Genomic DNA, 20,572 nt, shown 5'->3' on the forward strand with positions numbered 1-20,572 from the left:
ATATATATATATATATATATATATATATATATATATATATATATATATATGTATGTATGTACTACAGGCAAAACATCAAAACTTTTCATTAATATCGAGAATGAAACAGCAGTATCTACCATCAGCATTCTTAGTTAACATTGGCTTAGAGCTTCTAGAAAACCCACTAAGGTGAAAAAAATAAAATAATCAGTATATATTGTCTTTTTGGTGATGAAGTGATTGTATACCATGAGATTCTAGTAAAATAAAAAACCAAATAGAGTCAATAAAATAATTTGATAAAGTGGACAAATATAGAATAAATAAATAAAATCCCAAATCTGTTCTATATGCTAGTAACAAGCTCCATTAAATAGAAATGGAATGGATGATTCTACTTTCAATGATGACAAAAAATTAAAATACTTAGGAATAAATGAAAATTAAAATTAAAAGTGTAAAATCTTATTGAAGGACACGCAACAATATGTGAACAAATGGAAAACATATTCCTGGATGAGGAGACTTCATATAGTAAAATGGTCAGTTCTCCTTGTACTAATTTCTAATTGTGATTCCCAATTAAAATATTAAGAGAGATTTTAGGGAATTGGATAAAATTACCTTAAAGTCCATATGAAAGACTAGATGCCTAAGAATATACTATGAATAAAGCCCCTGTAAGCAAGTAAATAAAAACTCTGAAATCAATTAAGTGTGGTTGGAATAGAAATAAACAAGGAGATCAATATAACAAAATAGGGAATTAAGAAATAGTTCCCAGTATGTACTTTAAATTTATGATAAAAGTGGGATCTGGATTCACCGTGAAAAGTTAATATAGTAAATGTTAGCTCCACTTTTATCCATATAAAAGAAAGTTATGTTGGCAGTCAATCTCATACCATATACAAAAATAAATTTCAATTGATTAAAGCCTTTAAGGTAGGAAAACAAACAAAGATCTCAGAAGAAAATCTTCATTTTGTACAATTTGCAATTCGATGATGAAAGAGACTGTAACCAAGTCAGGAAATCCATATGTTATAAAAGAAATGTTAGACTTTTCTGACCTCAGAAAAATTTATACTACTGTATAACAAATAATACTATAATTAAAATCAATAGAGGAAGAGATTTGGAAAAATAATTTGCAAAGAAGCTGAAAGATAAAGGGTTAATAAAATTTCATAAAGTATGTGGTTCTTACAAACGGACAAGAAAAAGACAAGCATTCCAATGGAAAATGGGATTTGAACGATTAGTTCACAGTAAAGCAAATTCAATAAATCTGTGGAAAGATTCTGAGACTCAGTAGGGAAATCTAAAGTCACAATGAAGTCATCACTGCCGTCAGACTGACAAAAACTAAAATGAGCAATAAATATTTCCTCCTAGAAAGAGGCGGAGAGAGGAGAGAGTAGGTGCTCAAAGACTGGTGGAATTGCAAACTGTTGCAGCATTTTGGGAAAGCAATACGGCAACATAATGCAAGCATAAGCAAGCATTATGTTGAAAAATATGTATCATTTGACCTAGCAATTCCACTGCTAGAAATATTTCCCACAAATGGGTATATATAGGAGGTATGTATAAGAATGTTAAATGCAGCCCTTTTCAGAGGGACAAAAAGCTAGAAGAAAGGTATGCACAGCAGTATGAGACCAACTGAATATTTTAAGACACCTCCACAATCTAGAATATTAGGCAGTCATAAAAAATATTGAGAGCTATACCAATTGACCTAGAAAGATTTCAGGAGGTACCATTGAGTAAGAAAATCAATTTGCTGAAAAGAATGTATAAGGTAATTACATATTTGTAAAACAGTGACAACTCCCCTTTATATAAGAATGTGTACATATGTTCGGGTATATGACCACAAAAAATGTCATTGACACCCCTAGTCGTTAACATGAGTCAGGGGACTTGGCCCCAGCCAGAAGAGTAGGAGAGAGACTGCACTAACTCCTCCAAAAGGTATAACTCTGCTTTTACAGAAATTAGAAAAACATGTTCATCTCTCCTAACTTACGGGAATATTAATGATCTATATCAACTAAAAAATAAGAAATAAAAGCAAGTTTCAGAGTAATCTATATAGTATGATTCTACTTCGGTGAAAACCACAAACAGAGCCCCGAGTGTGTAAAAATGCTTGTGGATGTTTGAAGGAATAACATAATAGCTGTTATCATCCTCTGCCTACCCGAGCTTGCTGGGGCCGGGTAGTAGGAGGATGCAGGGAGATGACTAGATTTCTCTTTATACAACTTTGCGTTGTTTCACATGTTGTATTTATGCTTTTGTAAAACATCTAACAAATGGGAAATTTAAAACAATCCCATGAACACGTTACTTCTGCCCTCAAGAGCTCATAGCCGCACATCCAGACTGTCTTCAGCTACTCGAGGCATGAATTTGGTCTCTAGGGCTTCTGGGGAAGAAACTAAGGTTGAGAGGTTATGGCCAGGCAGATTTGCTCTCTGCAAAGGTAGGGACCTCCCTTCACTGGAGGTGCTCAGCCACAGCTGTGATGTTATGTTCCCTTGAGAGGAAGGCTTTGGACTAGGTCAGTGTCATCCCGAATTTCCTGATGAGAAAACTTAGGGTACTTGTGAAACAGAAAAATCTCTAGAATCTGTCCTTGACCCACTGGATTAGAATCTCCAGGGGAGGGGTCTGGGAAGCTGTATTTTCATTAGTGATCAGGTGATGCTTGTCAACGGAGCGTGGGAAACACTGGCCTCCGTTCATGCCCCTCACAGTGTGGCCTGGGGACCAGCAGTGGTGGCATCAGCAACGGCATCACCTGGAACCTTGCTAGAAACACAAGATCTCGGGTCCCACGGCAGGCCTCCTGAATCAAAACGGCATTTAACACAGTCCCTGTGCATGCTACAGTTTGAGAAGCAATGCTCTAGATGACACATATGGTCACCCCCAACTCTTAACTTATTTGGCATGAGTATAGCTCTCTAGAAAATCCTTTTTTGTGATAGACCTAATTTGAAAAGCAAAATTTTAGTCAAGGAACACAAAGGCTTTTAATGAACTGACTGAGACGGATGCCAAATCGGGACGAGAGGAGGCTAGAGGGTGGGAAGGGATAAGGCTGTCCTTGAGGGGGGGAGGGAAGTCAACCGCTCCAGCAACGTGGCTGTGTTTTCAAACGGAATGAGGAAGCAGTAAACACTATCTTGAACAGATACTGTAGTTGGAGCTTATGATTTAATTGGCAAGAGAAGACATACTTGTAAAAAGATGACTGTCACTTGTAACGTCAACACATATTTACAGAACGCCAACTCTGCCACGGTGGGCTGGGTGCTTAGGATAAAGCAGTGAACATTTAGAAGCTCCCCCACTTCACAGAGCTTCACATCCAGCGTGGGAGACAGACATTAAATAAACAATCGCACAAATTGCCAGGACCAGGGCGAAGTGGCTGAGGCACTTGCCTTGGGTGTACAATTTAAGGTGGCTCCAAAAACTCAGCTATCAATATAAATAAAATTTTAATGCAATATTTAAAAAACTCAAAATTAATGCAAAAATCTGTGGTGAATAAAATATCAATATTTTATATAAAGACAGGATCACTGATTTTTTGTTTTGTTCCAATATGGCTCCACATGGCATGGCCACAGATAGTCTTTCCAGAAGAATGAAAAGGTGTTAAGAGTATGTATAGGAACTTCCCTGGTGGTCCAGTGGTTAAGACTCCACGCTCCCAATGCAGGGGGCCCCGTTTCGATCCCTGGTCAGGGAACTAGATTCCACATGCTGCAACTAAGACCCGATGCAGCCAAATAAATAAATTAATTAAATATTTTTTTAAAAAAGAAACCCCTTTAAGAAAAAAAAGGAAGAGTATGTATAGCTGGGACAGTGGTGGTGGGGTGGATAATCTTTGTTAAATTATCCCTGAAGCCATAACGCCTAAACTGGGACTGGAAGCATGGGAAGAAGCTAGGAGAAGAGAAGAGGGTGAAGGCTGAGAAGCAGGAGAGAGCTCTGCACCTTTCAGGGAATTGAAACAGGGCCCACTTGTCCAAACCCGTGGTTCTCAAACTTAGCGCACATTAGAATCACCTGGAAAGCATTTGAAGTCTGGCGTTACCCAGGCTTTACCCAGACCAAGTCAATAAAAATCTCTCGGGGGTGGGGCTGAGACCTGGGTAGTTTTGAAAGCTTCTGAGGCAGTTCTAACGTGCAGGCTGCGTTACAATGACGTAGTGAGTGAGGGCGATGAGACTGGAGGGAAAAGTGAGAGCCTGATGGAAGGCCTTGGAAGCCAGGGTAGTTATTTTGGACTTTTTTCCAAAGACCATTAGGAAGTCATTTGAAGGGCTTTAAGTATGAAAACGGTATGTGTCTTTAAGAAAAACAAAAATTTTTTTTAAAAGATCGCCTGGGCTGCTGTGATAAAAATGGATTGAAAGAGGTTTGGGCACAGCAGGAAGAAGTGGAAAGTCGTCACAAACATCCAGGTAAGAGAGAGTGTTGGCTTGGGCTGGGATGATGGCAGTGGAGGTGGAGAGATATACACACAATTAAGAAGCGTGGGTAAAACGCACAGGATTTGGTGATCGTTCAATTGTGAAGGGCCAAAGGGGAGGAGACATTATGGATGGTCCCCCCCCCCCCCGCCGGTGTCTGCTATCAGCAACTAGTGGGGTAATGATGACATTCACTGAGCTACAGAGCAGGCAGCATGGGGAGAAGTAGGTTGGGGGGTGGTTAGGGAGGACATGATGGGCTCAGTTCTGAACCTTTTGAGCTTGTAAGACAGCAAAGGGAGAGGCGTTGAGAGTGGGCAGTCGCACATATGGGAGTGCCTGCCGCTCAGGGCGGACCCCACAGTGCAGCTCTAAGGTGAGAGGGGTTGGCTCTAAGCTGAGAGGGGCTGGCCTGTATGGGTCATAAATGAAGCCACAGGAGTGGAGAGATGGCGTAAAGAGAGAGAAGTGAGCAGAGAAGGAGGTCTAGATCCTGAGGAGTGCCAACCTTGACAGGTTGAGTAGAGGGCAAGGAGCAGAGAGGGGACAGAGAGGTAGCAGGAAAGTCAACAGCGCACCAGTAACTGAGGGCCCAGTGAGAGCATCATTTACGTTACAGCTGGGCGTTCAGGGGAGTGAGAGACCCCTGTGAGCTGGGCTGACCTAGGAAATAACTGGTGAAGTAACTGGGTCCGGATGGATAAATAAGATTCAGTTAAGCAGGGAAGCGGACATTCTGGAGGAAAGAGAAGGAGGTGTAAAAAAAGGGAGAGATGGGAAGTCTCAGGGAGGGGGAGATTCCCCCTCTACTCCTCTTGAGTTCTTGTGGGTGGATTAATAATAAAGTCGACACAAGACTGATTAACAGGAGAAAGGAAAACAAATTTAAGTCATGCAAACGGAGGTTTCATAAAATGGGACCTAAGAGGTGGCCAAAGCAGGCAGCTTTTAGACTTTTTAGACAAAGAGACAATTCCTGTGGGAGGAATTGACAGGTCAAAGAAAGTTAGGCTTTGGGTGCTCAATTTAGTGAAGAATCTAAACAGACTTTGGGCTTAGGGTAGTAAATTAAAGAAGTAACAATACAGGCTTCTCTGCCCCAATTCCCTATCTCTGGTGATAAGGGTGTCTTTCTGCCTCCAGATCAGGGAGGGCATCTTTCACAGGAGAGATTTATTTCCTGCTTTCAGAGAGACGGAAAGGAGGGTCAGAGTGTCTCTCTTGCATTGGCTGTTTCTTAAGTAACTTTAATTCAAAAACAATATGCCATTGTGGCATACCTTGGGGCAGCCTGTCCTGTGCCCCGATAGAAGTAATGAGCTGTGCTGGGGGCCATTCGTCACATACAGATCATAGGAATTCCAGGAGAAGTCTGTAGTATGAGATGAGGTAAGCAGGTAGGTGGTGACGCTCGGGATTGACTTCTTCCGTCTTCCTCTTGCTTGTCTGTTTCCCATCCATCTGGCTTCCCTGTCATCCATGCTGTGGTGGGAGAGTGGGCATTGCACTGGGCAGCTTGGCTTCCTGCTCTGCCACCCCAGAGATGTGTAACTGCTAGCAAAGCTTTCACAATGTCTGCGGCAACATTATCAAGGTGAACACTGAAGACAGGCAGCTTGGCTCTGGAGGACAGTGCATTGATTTTAGTGTTGAATGGAATGCTTGTTTCCTTCTCTCTGGCTTCAGGCACCTCAAAGAGCCCAGCTGCAGTGTAATTGACGCCCCATTTCTTTCCCTGTGCTCTCTTACAAGTAAAAGCACAAACAGGCTTTTGCCTGAAAGGCAGTATGCTAGTGTTATCTTTCCTGAGTGGGCTCATAAATACAGATTCTTTGGAGAGAGGTGCGTATAATCAGCATACCAGTCAGCATTTTGCATGTGCAATGAACAGATGTGGCTGCATTATTCAGTTTCCCTATTTGACTTCCCTCCTAAGATATACTTCAGAAAATGTGATGTCGATGAACACATCTTCCCAAGTGGAAATAATCCATGCCAAGAGGAGTCTCAAATGTTCCCATCAACCATTTGTCTTGTTTGTTGCTTATTGATTTCTCTGCCCCCAATGTTATGACATCCTGTATCACTTTAAGTTTCCCTACTAAAGATGAAATAATTTCTAATTATATTTTGTGTGAAACTAATTAGTATTGGAATGCATCACACTGGAGTAGAAAAACGTTGGTTTTAAACTCTGCCCTTTCTTTTCTTTTTTTTTATATTGCAAAATGTGACATTCATACTGAAAGTGAGTGCATAAAATATATATGTACAGTTTAAAGACTGGGTATAAAAATGGACACCTGTGCAACCACCACTCGGAGTGACAAGTACAATGTTGCTGGCACCTGGAACTCTGGTGTGCACTTCCTCTTTCCTAGATTACCGCAGCCTCACTGTTGTGCTAGGGATGTTATTGCTTTTACTTAGTGTTTTACCACCTATTTATCCATCCTTAACAATATAGTTTAGTTCTCCTTGTAACAAACTACATATATATTTTGTGTTTTTGTGTAAATACACAAACCCACAAGTGCTTCCTTAAATTCTGCCCCCTGGATGCCTCTCTGTCTCACTCTAGACTCAGTCCTTTCTTGTTGTGTGTGTAGCTTTGGGTCATCTTTTTCACTGCTGTTTAACAACCATTAGTAGGGATATACCACTGTTCATTTACGCACCGCATGGGTGAATATTTGGGCTGTGTCTCGTTGTGATGTTTTCAAGGCTGAGAGGAGTATTGTTCGACTTGTGCATAGATTCTATGGGGTATATAGCAAAGAGTATGTTCAAAAAGTGATATTTTAAATTCCCTCTGGATAGTCAATGATAAAACATGCCCATCCAACACAAACGTGACTTTATTGTAAATCTTAGTATTTTAGACATGATGGGAAACAGTGTTCATTTTAATATCTGTAATTTCTAGACACACACACACACACACACACACAATACCTAAAAGGGCGGTCAGGTGCTTTTGTAGTCAAGATTAGCATGCAGGACACAATACAACCTTGACCCAGCTGTCCTCCTTCCCCCATACCCTTTAGTTTCGCGGGTCTTTCCAAGGGAAATAAAAGTGAATCACGCAAGATCCTCTTAAATTGATTTCATCAGAGGCAGGTATGTCTTCAGGACTTTTGTTTCCAGGGGCCCTGCTCTGGTGAAGAGCATATGAATTATGAGCTGTATAGAGCTGAGGCTATGCCAGTGTCGGGTGAGGTTGTTGAACGTGTATAGTGTGCTCCTCCTCTCTGAATTACTTGAAACACAGATCCAAGGGATTTACATCCAAGGGATGTATCTAATATTTCCTTCACATGCTCTGTGATGGAGTTTGCTGGTCAAAACATCATGAATTTGTTTATTGGTCCGTTTGAGATTTGGTATCTAAGTCTTTGAGATATTCCAAGTTTTCCATTAGCTTTTGTGGCAAAAGCATTTTAGTAAAAGAGGAAAATTGTACTTCAGTAGTAATTTAATCATTAAAACGACCACCTCTCCAGCTTTCATGGTTATCATCAGTAGTTTTAGGAGAATTCTGCTACAATTGGTTTGGTTCAGTGAAATAACTGTATGATTCGTATGATGGTAACTTTTAGTTTAAGTAGAATTTTTCCTCTTTTGGTGAGCTGAATGGTCTTAAAAGGTGTGTACTTTGGGACACACAACTGTGATTAATTGGAATTTCACTTTATGCAAGTGCTGGTTATATAATAAAGAAGTGTCTTTCCAGCATGCTTCAAAAAACTGAACAGAACAAACTAGCAAGGAAATATGGGAAATTTGACTTAATTGTAAAAGACATTTTAAATTAGAACAACGGATCTAAAGTGGCGCTTACATTTGTACTTATTTGCATATATTACCATTCAGTCAGACATAAAACTGGGAAATTTCTGATTACAGTAATATTTGAACATGGTTACATCACATAGTTTTAAAAAGCTGAGTTTATAACAGTGAAATGTGCTCCCCTTTAAATCTTAAATCTATTAAAGCTTTATACAAGTTTCTTTATATAACTTTGGTTTTCAAACAAGGCAACAATTCCAGATAAGGAATAAAACCATTTATTCTTCACACTGGGTCTTCATTAAAGCTCATCTGATCTTTCGCTTCAATTTTTTAGAGTTCGATTCACATCTCACAAAGGTTTTCTCCTGGGTTGGGTGAAGTTGTAGATCACTCATGTTTTCTGAGCAAAATGTCATTCTGCATAGAAAACATCAAGCAAACATAGCACTAAATTTTGGATGGAGCTTATTGAAGTGTTTCATCCTTTGTCAAATACCCAATTTGACATGCTATTTAGTAACACATGCTATTAAAAAAAAAATTAGATCCTTATGACTGCAAATATTTTCATAACTTCAGAGAAAAACAAAGCCCAGGTCAGTGAAAGCAATCGGTGTCAGGCTTCCCTGGAGCTCTGTGTGGTGTGATTTCAGTTCTGTAAGAACTGAAAGTCCTTGGGGCAGCCCTGCTTTGTTCTCCTTTATACAGCTCATCAAAGGTTTGAGGGTAACAGTGGTTTCTTTCACTACATTACCCTGTCTCCAAGGCAAACATTAGCACTTTCTTCAACTGTTCCTCACAGGCAGGCTTCGTGCCCAGCCTTCCTTTTTTGGACACACTCCAGTTTGTCAGTGCTCTTCTTAAAAGGTCCCTGGGTATGAGGCCACTGTCATCAGCATCTGCCTGGCTCAGCCCTATAAGCCCCACCCTTTCCTCTTGTCTGGTCCTCCAGCCACAGAGGACCAGTTTTGGTCCTCTGACAACTTTGACCATTGGTTTGGCCTGAGATGCTATTTTGTGTTACTAACTTCAATTGCATCTATCTGAAAAACAAACAAACAAACCAGTAGTCACAGAGAATTGTAGTTTATAGCTTTTTTTTTTTTTTTTTTGAATTCCATCTAAGGTCAAGTCTTTACTAAATCAAACTTTTTAAATTAAAAATTATTGTGAGTAATCATGAATGCATTCTTAAAAAATTCAAACAGTAAAGAAATATATGAGGTTGAATATTAAAGACCCTCTTCTCCATCACCTTTCACTAATATCACTCCCCTCCCTGCCCTCATGATTTGCTTTCTGTCTTTCTGGACCTCTTTCTATGCATTTACACATATACGGATGTTCATATATAAACATTAAATTTGTTGTATTTTCCTGAAAAATTTTCTTGTCATCAAATAATGTACTTGGAGAACTGTTCACATCAGTACGTACAAATCTATTTCATTCTCAGCTGGACCTAGAGATTATCATACTAAGTGAAGTAAGTCAGACAGAGAAAGGCAAATATCATATGGTATCACTTATATGTGATCTAAAAAGAAGTGATACGAATAAACTTATTTACAAAACAGAAAGAGACTCACAGACATAGAAAACAAACTTATGGTTACCAAGGGGAGAAGTGAGGGGAGGGATAAATTGGGAATCTGCAGTTAACAGATACATACTACTATCTATAAAGTAGATAAACAGCAAGGACCTACTGTATAGCACAGAGAACTATATTCAAAAGAATATGAAGAATCTGAAAAAGAATATATATATACTGAATCACTTTGCTGTACACCTGAAACACTATAAATCAACTATATTTCAAAAAAATCTATTTCAGTCTTTTTCACCTGCTGCATAACATTCCAGTGTATGGATGTATCACAATGCATTTAGCCATTTTCCTATTAATGGAGATTGGGATTTTCCCCCAATGGTTTAGTATTTACAAATAGTACTGCAACAGACATTTTTGTACATAGATATCCTTTGTGGATATTTTGAGTATTTCTCCGGGATAGGCACCTAGCATAAAATTCTGGGTCAAGATTATGCATATTTCAAATTTTGATAATATAAGTTCCATGAGACCAAGGGCTTTGTCCACTCTGTTCACTGCTGTATACACAGCAGTGTCTAGCATAAGATATGTGCTCACTAAATGTTAGTTGTTGAATGAAATTCCCCTACAGAAGCTCTGTAATTTATACTCCCACGAATAATGTATGAAAATGCCCATTTCTCCACACCTTTATCAGCTCTGGATGTTATCTGTCTTTGAATTCCTGCCAAACTAGTGGGTGACCAGTGATAATTTCATTGATTTTTGTTTTGCATTTATATGATGATTGTGGCAATCAAACATCTCATTTTGTTTAGCCAATCACTTTTCACTTCTTGCTACAGGACCAATATTCTCTGCTCTGCTCTCCACCCCACGCAGTCCCTCTCATCCCGGACTTTGTGCTTTGGGGGAAGAAAATCACCTCTCATTGAATTCCTTCAGTGGAGGCACAGAGCAAGTTATTTAACTTTTTTTTTTTTTCTTGTAGTTAGCAAAGAGATTGAGAATGAGGTTTAATATCTGCATCCCAGCTCTGGGATTTCAGATGGTAGAAGGTTCTCAAAAACTGGTAGTTATTAGTCTCATTAGGTACATATTATAATTCCCATTTGTTACTAGAGAACTGAGTCTCAGAGAGGTGCAGCTATTGTCTGAGCCTCCATAGGTGGAAGCAGTGAAATCAAAATTGGACTTTGGGACTAGCTGACGCAGAGGTCATTGGATTCTGCCTACATATGGTTTGCTCACTGCCTGTCTCTCCGGGAATGCCTCTTGGCCTCTCCAAAGCCTGTTGCAGCCCTGACCGGACAGCACCAACCTGAACTGATGTCTTTCTTCTTAGATTTCCTATAGACCATGCAGTACTAGACTCTTACTGTTCAAAGTGCAATCTGTGGACCAGCAGCATCAGAAGCTCCTGGGAGCTTGTTAGAAGTGTAGAATCCCAGGCTCCATCTCTACCTACCAAAGCAGAACCTACATTTTAACACGATTCCCAGATGATTTGTGTGCATATTAAAGTTTGAGAAGCCCTGGGATGGAGCATATCATTAGTAAAATTAATGCATCTTGTTTTCCTAATTAGGTCCTTGAGTTTCTTTCTGCCAAAAGCTACAACTCAGATTTTTTGGTACCCCTCGCCTGCCGCCGATGGTGTTGGGTACTTGCAAAGACCCATAGGACTCACTGAGCTAAAAACTTAAAAAACTATAGGTCCCAGACTCCCTCCCCCTTTTTCATGATGTCCTTCCTGCAGCCGTGAGGAAAGGTGTGATGTACGTATATATTAACTTCCAGCTCTGCAACTCTGCTAGATTAGACCAGAGAAAGTCAGATTAATGGGACCAAGACTAATGGTGGGGAGGAGCTGTTGGAAGCTGTGCTCGGGCAACAAACGGGTAATGAGTCAGACAAGCCAAGTCAGATCTGGGCTCAGACAGTTATGAGCAATGTCCCTAAGCTGTATAACTCCTGTGAGCCTCAGATTCCTAATCTGCACAGCAATACTAACCATTTCAGAAGGTCACTGGGACGCTTCCATGAGATGAATGCTCTAGAGCACCTCATTCAAGCCCATGGTGCAGCAGGAGCTCTGTAAGCACCACTCCTGCCCCTCTCCTCTTTCCTCCTTCAGAGCCATGTGGTAAGCACCAGGGGAGAAGGTAGTGCTGTGTTTTATACTACCTTTCAGGTCAAGTCACCTAGAATTGCCATGGCAAGCAACCACTAAAACTGAGGAATTACTCTCCAGCTGAGAGAATCTGGGGACGGGCGGTGCTCAGTTGAGCTCTTCTAAAGGGCCAAAAAGTCATGCAAGAATAGCTAAGCGTATAAGAGGAGAGAAGCAGTTTAATTTTCTCAAATTGATCATGTGGAGAAATCTGTTGGCAGACTGCAGAGTATGCTCTTAGTAACTGCCAGGATTTTGTATCCCAGGGAGATAAAAACTCAGAGTGTGGTTGTGTAAGGGACTCAGGGGGCATAAATCAGCCACAGGCCACTCCTAGCAGTGAGACCTGAGGGGTGAGGGGAGAGAGTAGTTCAGAGGTGAGAGGCATGCTGTTCTCCAGCTCTGCTGACAGCAAGCCAAAGAGAGCAATAGGCTGGCCAACAAAGGGCAGTAGGAGAGGAGAGACAAGTTTCCTAAGTACAGTGGGGAGGAGATAGGGAAAGGTCTGGGGAAGGACAGGTTTCTCCTTTCATGGGGAACTGCAGAACCACAGAAAAGCACGTTTGCCATAGTAAAATACGTTGGGCATTCTTTTGCTCTGCTGAGAGGACTGAAGGAGCAGCTGGACACCCTTTCTTTTCTTCACTCCCTGCCCCCAACCCAGCCCCTCGTGTCCCTAGAGACTTTGGGCCGAGGGCGATGTTCAGTCACACAGAGCTGCATCTCCTGAGGGTAATCCACTGGTCCACATCAGAATTTCTTAGGGCTCCAAATGTGTGGTCCTTCACAGACCACAGCCAATCAGAAGCTCTTCAGGTGGGCATTCAGGTGGAATTCTGCATATTCAATAAGTTCCCTAGTGATCCCTTGGCATTCTTAGATTTGAAAGGTGCCACCACAGTGTGAGATTTTGAGATTGTGATTTGTTAAAAGCATTTCTCTGGGTAAACAACAAAGAAGAAATGTCACGTCTAGGTCCTTGCTATTCAAAGTGTGGTCCTTGGACCAGCAGCATTGACATCACCTGGTGAAATTTGAAAAGCACTGGGCTAGTGAGTTGTCCTCAAACTCTGGAGGCAGGTGGCTATTAACCGTGGGCAGAGGGAAGAGTCTAGACTAGAAATCAGAAGACCTAGGTGCAAATCCTGGTCCTTCCACCTATGGCTTTGTGAACTCAGGATGGTCATTTCATCTTTCTGAGCATCTATATGCCATCGTTAGGAGATAATAATGCCCACTTCATAAGATAAATGCAAATAGTAAACTGTAAAAGTGCTGACATAGGTAGATGCTTAACAGATGTTAGGAGGAGGTTGAAACAGCACTCACCTTTGCTGTGTTTCTCCCGCTTTGACTCTGATGCTCTTCAGAACAAGGCCCGAGTGAAGGGACCCTCTTCCCCATGGGATGATGATTTGGACCGTGTTCCAGACATTGGACCACACCATACTGTTTTCCCACTTGAACTTGATCATGATCAGCTCACCAATATCCAAATCCAATGTGATAAGAAAGGAATAGGTTTTATTACTAGTAATTCCTTTGTTCCTTGAAGATGCAAAGGAAACCAGACACAGTCAGTTGATTTTTAACAGCAAAGTGATGCTTAGGCACATTCAGGATATGTTAGGTTTGCCTGAATGATTTGGGATGGTCTTTTCTCCTGCATTTCCCAAACTGGTATTGGACAGACTATTAATGGAGATAGCAATAGGAGTGCCAGGATAAAAAGGGTTTTCCAGACCAATAACATTGGGAAAACCATCTTATTTTCTGTGTTAGCATATTAAAAACGCCCTAAGAGTTCTACGGTAATGAGCCTAGTTAGCTTTGTTTAGCTCAGGCTTCCTAGTTTCCAGATTAACAAGTCGGGAAAACTGCCCTGACAAGGGCGGGGGCTTTGGCAATGGTCTCTGGGCAATACCGCTCTCTGTAGGTTTGATCAACATATTAGAGCCACACCACAGTCTTCTCTCCAGATCGATGCTTTTTTTCTCCCCACATAAACAGAAACTTCTGTTAAAACAACAAGTATAGCAGTAATAGAAAACCACATATAAAAAGGATGGACCAGTTTGGAGCAAGATTTAAATGCAGATCCTTAGGTATCATTATCAGCTTTACTCACTAATCTCCAAGACATTAAAATGTCCCAACATTGACAGAACTGCCAGATGCCCTTTCCACTACTTAGAACAATCTCCTGGGGAGAGATTTGGGACAGCGCAGAGTTCACAATGGATTTAGGGTGAGACAGGTGGCTGGAGGATTCCCTTGCTTGGCTCATCGTAGCTCCTCCTGTAGTATGTTGTAAAGCATCGTTTAGGAATCCACCCACCCCACTAGGCTGGGAGCCTCCTAAGTTTAGTGTCATCTCTACCTCTAGTGCTGAGCACCAACACATCCTTGCTGAGTGGCTGAATCATTGTGATGATCAGAGGTTCAAAGCTGGGGGCAATTCTCAGGAGGCCGAGGACTGTCCCTGGAGTGGGTGAAAGCTAGTGTCACTTCCCAAGGAGAGCCCAGGCTGAGGGTCAAGATGCTGAGAAAAAGCAGCCAGCAGGCCTTTTCCGGCCAGTGAAGGTGCGGAGCCTCTGCAGGAGACGTTGAGGCCACTGCCCATGTTGTGAGCAGGTGTGCAGCACGGCAAAGGACAGATGGGGAGGGCTGGCAGTGCAGGCTGACTGAATGGAAAATTTGTGCCATGTTGAATGATACCAGTGTTGTTTCTGGGTTATGGTTTTCAGAACTCACTGGAAAGGCGCTCAGGGCCTTCCTGGGGACACCTGCTCCAGCCATCACCACTCCTCCCTGCTTGGATCTACTTCCTGTACTGCAGACATGGACGGCCACCTCTGGCTTCCCTCTCCATTCCAGTCCCTGTCGCACTGGGCCCATCACAAACACAGGTAGCAGCAACGTAAAGTAATCGTTGGGACTGGGTGAGGCTGCGGAGGGATGACGAGGTGCTGAGTGTGAGTGGATGTCCCATCTGACAGGGTGTTTGGCGCAGTCATAATGGGCTGAGCAAAGTAAGTTGTGTCTGGCCTGACCCTTGAAAAGCAGGGTCCATCCAGACCCTATGAGAAAATTAAGCCTCTCATCACCACGGACGGGGCTGTACCTCATACTCACAGAGTGATGGGGATTTTCTGCATTTCCTCTTTTGTTCCGAGGAGTGACATGGCAAAAGTTGGTTCTACTGGTTTCTCAATTTCGTTGCTGAACTGAATCTTCAACTGGTAATGATAAACTAGAGGGGAATAGGATGGAGAGGGAGAGAGAAAGATAATTTAAGCAGAAAATTTGAAAATAAAAAATGTATTTTTAAAATTTAAAAAGCAGAGGGAAAAGTATGGATGCATAGATACCCCCCCTTTTTTTTTCTGGGTGGTAGAATTAGGAATGCTTTTTATTTTCCTCTCTTTCCTTCTCTGAATTTCCTAAATGTCTGAGAGGACTTCTGTTTGTATTGGGTTGGCCAAAAAGTTCGTTCTGGTAGTGAATACGTTGTTCAATAAAGTTCTTGGTGAAAATGAAAAAAGTGTCTTTTATTTTTACTTAAAACTGAATGAACTTTTTGGCCAACCCAATAATATAATAAATATTATCCAACAAAAGAAGGCAGAATAGGAGTACAATATATTTGGCATTCTCATCAATTTCCAGATGAATTCTGTTGGACTAGTCCATGTATTTGGCAAGGGTCCCCTCTCACAAATCAAAGGATATATTGCCTTTTAGGCAGCTGACAAAAGCAGGAGAACACACTGTCATTTTTACTTTTGCCTCTGTTTGATGGTGTCGGTTTTGGGGTGAGACAGAGCTCCAGCTAAGAAATATGCCCTAATGACCACACCTTTGTGTTCTGGGGCAATTCCTGGGAACTAGCTCTGTGGGGTTCAACAAGCACATTTTCCAATGGAAATAAGACAACTAGTTATAGTTCCTGGGCCTAAAATTTTTCTATCTTATCAAGTGTCCAGAATGTCCTTCTACTGGGTTGTTTGGAAGAGGGAAATTTATTCTTCTTTACCTAAATACAGTCTATATTTAATTAATAAAAGCAAACTGCTTTCTGTAGGACAGGTGTTGTTAAACAATTTACATTGCATCGTCTCATTTACTTATCATAACTACCCTATGAGGAGGGTATTGTTATTATCAGCCCCATTTTAGAAAGAAGAAAACCAGGGCCAGAGAGGTGGAGTGACCTGCTCAGGGTCACATAGCAGCCTGTGCTCTTGGCCTGGACCCATCGCCTTGATTAGCTTGCATTGTTACACCAACCAGCTGTGGAGCTGTTTTCAAAATTACCCCACCTCACTCCCAAATGACTGATGGCTGCTTAGACTTCTTTATCCTGCTGTCTCCATATTCTCTAAGTACTTGTGGCACTTGAGCTCCAAGACTGCACACAGGTTTAATATGGCATGTCAACTTGACTGGTAGGACTGCCTGGGGCCCCATGTTGAGATGGGCTCTGAGACCATGTCTAGGCTTTTGGGAGGATTGGTGTCTGCCTTGGGTGAAGGATGGGGGATATACGATATACTTGTTGTGTATTTGCTTTTCCTGTTCTAGATAATGATTAACCCACTAATCCTGATACAGTGCTTGCACATAGTAGGTGCTTAATAAACATTTGTGGGGTGAAGAACTGACATTTTGCTTGGGAGTATCAGAATGTGCATGAACATTTAGCAAGATGGAAATCACCTCTGAGAATTCAAGATCTGAGTTTCAAGCTTTGTTGTAGAATTCCTCCTGGAAGGGATAGATTATGGAACTAGCCACTTGATTATCCATTCCATGCACCCAACTTGTGGAAATTCACCATCCTCATGAATCAATCTACTTACTCCCAAATGATGCATTTCCGCTGGAGGTTGGTAGCTACACACAAACCTGGTAGCAGCTGTGGCTAATGGTGTGTTGCCAACACCTCAGCTGCAGGTCCTGGTGTGCCTGTAAGTGCTGGGTTTCTGGGTTATTTACACAGCCCTACCCTTTGGCATAAACCAATATTCCCATTTGGGTTTTGCAGTGGATTGCCTGCAGTGGATTGCCTCCAGTGCCCTGAATAATAGGTGCTTGAATCCTCCAGCCTGGAATACAGTAGTTTGATGCCCTCAAGAATGTGAGGCTTTGGGTGAGAAATAAGAGAAGGTCTATGGGCCCAAGTCCCAGGAAGGGTCCCTAAACCCTTGGGTGGCAGCGGTGGAGGCAGGGACTCTGGCCTATCATCCCAGAAGCCTCTGGAGAGGTCTTATACTATTTGGGGTCTGTCTAGCAAACTCTGTAACAGGTGAACAGTGTTATAAGTTGAACTGAGGCAAAAAGGAAAGATACAGGCCGTAGGCACTGGGGATGGGGTGGGGGCAGGATGGGGACAGGATGACGTGAGAGAACTGGCCTTGGGTTAACCCCCAAACAAGCAGGCAGGGCATCTCCCAGAGTATGCAAGAAACACTCATAGCAACCAGTTTAATATGTAGTAACTGGAAATCTACTGATACCCAGCCCAGTGCTGAAAGCCGTTGGGGATAGATGAGTAAAAGAATGTAATTAGCAGTATGCATGGTAATAACATAGGCTAACATTTATTCTGTTTACCTGTGCCAGGCACTTTGTATTTATTATCTCATTTAATCCTTACAACAGCTGGTACTATTATTTCATTTTAGAGAAGAGGAAACTGAAGTACAGAAAGGTTAAGCAACTTTTCCAGTGTCACACAGCTAGTAAGTAGCATAACTGGGACGTAAGTCCAGGCCACCTGGCTCCAGAACTTGAAGTTTTAAATGTTTATAGCCAGGACCAATAACTTTATATACCCTAAGGAAAAAGTCGAAGTGCGGAAAGAGATTAAAGTTCAAAAATGTCATAACAGAATTATTTAATTAAACATAAATAAAAAACACCCTAAATATTCACCAATAGAGGAATGACTATGGACTAATAATGACAATTATGATAATTACCATTTAGCTCTCTATTATGTCCCAGATACTGAACTACTGTTTCTCAAAATTATCTTATTTCTTTTACTACAACTTTGTAAGATGCCTATTTTAACCTCCCTTTGTGTCATTTTACAAATGAAGAAGCTGAAACTCAGGAAATTTAAGTAACTTGTCCACTGTCATGCAGCTAAGAACTGGTGAAGCTGCAATTAGATGTTAGTTTGCTGACTCTGAGTTCATGTTCCCAACCATGTGATTTACTCTTATGAAGTGATTAAAAGATATTTTTGGAATGGTTTCAATGCTTATGAAAAAGTGGGAAAAAACCCCAAACAACCATCAGGATACAAATTGTACATCTAACATGAGACTAATTCTAATAAAACAGCATGCAGAGTAGGAGGGAGATTCACGAAAGTATTAAGGGACTATCTCTGGAGAGGGGAGAGAGGTAATTTTTATTCTCTTCTTTATGCTTTTCTGCAAGTTCCACATTTTCTACAATAAGCATGTATTCTAATTAGACTCTTATTGGAAAAAGAAAAGTTTTTAAGAGTATTAAGAAAGAAAACAGGACTAGAAGCTGTGGTCCTGGCCTTAGAGGAGCTTGCAGCTGGGAAGCAGAGCTGTGACCCTTGTCACCTTCTGCCTAGTCTCACGGGCATCCATGTCCATGGATCTTATCTCCCTGAGGGCAGCCTTGGGGTCATATTAACGCTTGTATCTCCACAAGTCACGGCACACATCAGGCATCTAAGGAGTGCTTCTGAGGCTTTTTGTGTGAAAACAAGGCAGGACAAAGTTGCCTTAAAGAACCTAATTGTGGGGCTTCCCTGGTGGTGCAGTGGATAGGAATCTGCCTGCCAATGCAGGGGACACGGGTTCGAGCCCTGGTCCGGGAAGATCCCACATGCCACAGAGCAACTAAGCCCGTGGCACCATGGCTGCTGAGCCTGGGGTCTGGAGCCCACAAGCCACAACTACTGAGCCCGTGTGCCTAGAGCCCGTGCTCTGCAACAAGAGAAGCCGCTGCGATGAGAGGCCCTCGCACAGCAACGAAGAGTGGCCCCCGCTCGCCACAGCTGGAGAAGGCCTGCATGCAGCAGCAAAGACCCAACGCAGCCAAAAATAAATAAATAAAATAATAACAATAAAAAAAATAAAAGTGGCATTAAAAAAAAAAAAAAAGAACCTAATTGTGAATAAGAATAATCAAAAAATTGCTTTCATTTGTTGAGATACTATTACGCATCAGGCTACATACTAAGGGCTTTACAGACATTACTTTTGTCCTCGTAACAAGACAAAGTAAAGATAACATGTGGTGAGACTCCATTTGCGACTGACCCACTGGGGAGGCACCAGCAGGAGATCAGGGCACAGAAGAGAGAGGTCAAGGTGTTTTTTTCCTCTGCTCCCTCCTGCTTTGAAGACTGACTGCAGAGGAACTGTGCTCCATGATGAGCTGCTATGAGCAGCCACTCCTCCACAGCTCCCGTTCTCTCGGGCTGTTCCTTCCCCTTACTTCTCCCAGAGGCTGGTTGTTAGATCTGGGGTGCATCAACAGCGCATGTTGCTTTCCTTAATATCACCCACCCTCTCTAAGGAGTCCTGCCTGCTCTCTTTAGTTGATCCAGGTGAGTGAAGTCCTGTTTTCTGCTGAGACCTAGACAGATAGGGTGTCAGTGATCCTGGTAAATTACAGAAAAGGAAGCAGAGATTCGGAGAGGGGTGCAAGGTGACCCAGATAGAAGTGGAGACGACTTTTTTTTTTAACATCTTTATTGGAGTATAATTGCTTTACAATGGTGTGTTTCTGCTGTATAACAAAGTCAATCAGCTCTACACATACATATATCCCCATATCCCCTCCCTCTTGCATCTCCCCCCCACCCTCCCTATCCCACCCCTCCAGGTGGTCACAAAGCACCGAGCTGATCTCCCTGTGCTATGCGGCTGCTTCCCACTAGCTATGTATTTTACATTTAGTGTGTATATATATCAATGCTACTCTCTCACTTCGGTGGAGCCGACTTTGAACACAGGTGTCTGGTCTGATTCCAAAAGACCCTTCCCACTGTGTGCTTGGGTTCCGGTTCTAGCAAGCTGAAGCTGCCTTTGAAAGTAAAGAGCAAACAGCCCCTGAAGAAAAGCCGCAGTCTAAACCTGCCTCCAACAAAGCCACCAAGACAAAGTGCCTGCCAGCTCTGACCCACTGACATCCATCCTGGGCTATCATTGCTGCAGATTCCTGCCTGCTGCCTGTCTGCTGAATGTCCAGCCTCTGAGCTGGGATAAATGTTTCACGTCCCTGCACTGGAGATGGGTTTTTGTCTTCCTTTGCTCTTAAAATATGAGTAGAAAGAGACGGATTTCCACATCTGAGATGCCATGGTTCTACAATTCTGGGGGAAGGGGTTGGCTTTGATGATTGCGAAGGTCACTTTAGCTCTCACATCCTATGGATGAGAATTACCTGTGCCCTGCAGTGTCTCCCTGGGGTGGGACCTGTGCAGGAGGTCAGAACCTCCAAAGGTCTGTAAGCCGTGAGGGGCCTGAGTGAGGCGGGCTGTGGAGGGCACAGGTGTGCAGG

The 20,572-nt window shown here is 42.2% G+C and overlaps 1 protein-coding gene across 2 annotated transcripts in view; it reads right to left on the bottom strand.

Moving 5' to 3' along the window:
• Positions 1-8,463: 8,463 nt before the first annotated feature.
• Positions 8,464-20,572, bottom strand: part of LIPC (lipase C, hepatic type) — a 162,254-nt gene continuing 150,145 nt past the window's right edge. Inside the window, exons 6-8 of one of the 2 annotated variants that reach the window (XM_007458905.1) lie at positions 15,149-15,266; positions 13,343-13,561; positions 8,464-8,699 (exon numbers count right to left, since the gene is read on the bottom strand). In XM_007458905.1, the coding sequence (XP_007458967.1) occupies positions 8,588-8,699; positions 13,343-13,561; positions 15,149-15,266 (449 nt within the window). In that variant the 3' untranslated portion in view covers positions 8,464-8,587. The remainder of the gene's footprint in view (positions 8,700-13,342; positions 13,562-15,148; positions 15,267-20,572) is intronic. The other variant, XM_007458904.1, reaches the window with a different exon arrangement.

This window comes from Lipotes vexillifer, unplaced genomic scaffold, assembly GCF_000442215.2.
Source record: "Lipotes vexillifer unplaced genomic scaffold, Lipotes_vexillifer_v1.1 scaffold102, whole genome shotgun sequence".
NCBI classification, from domain to species: Eukaryota; Metazoa; Chordata; class Mammalia; order Artiodactyla; family Lipotidae; genus Lipotes; species Lipotes vexillifer.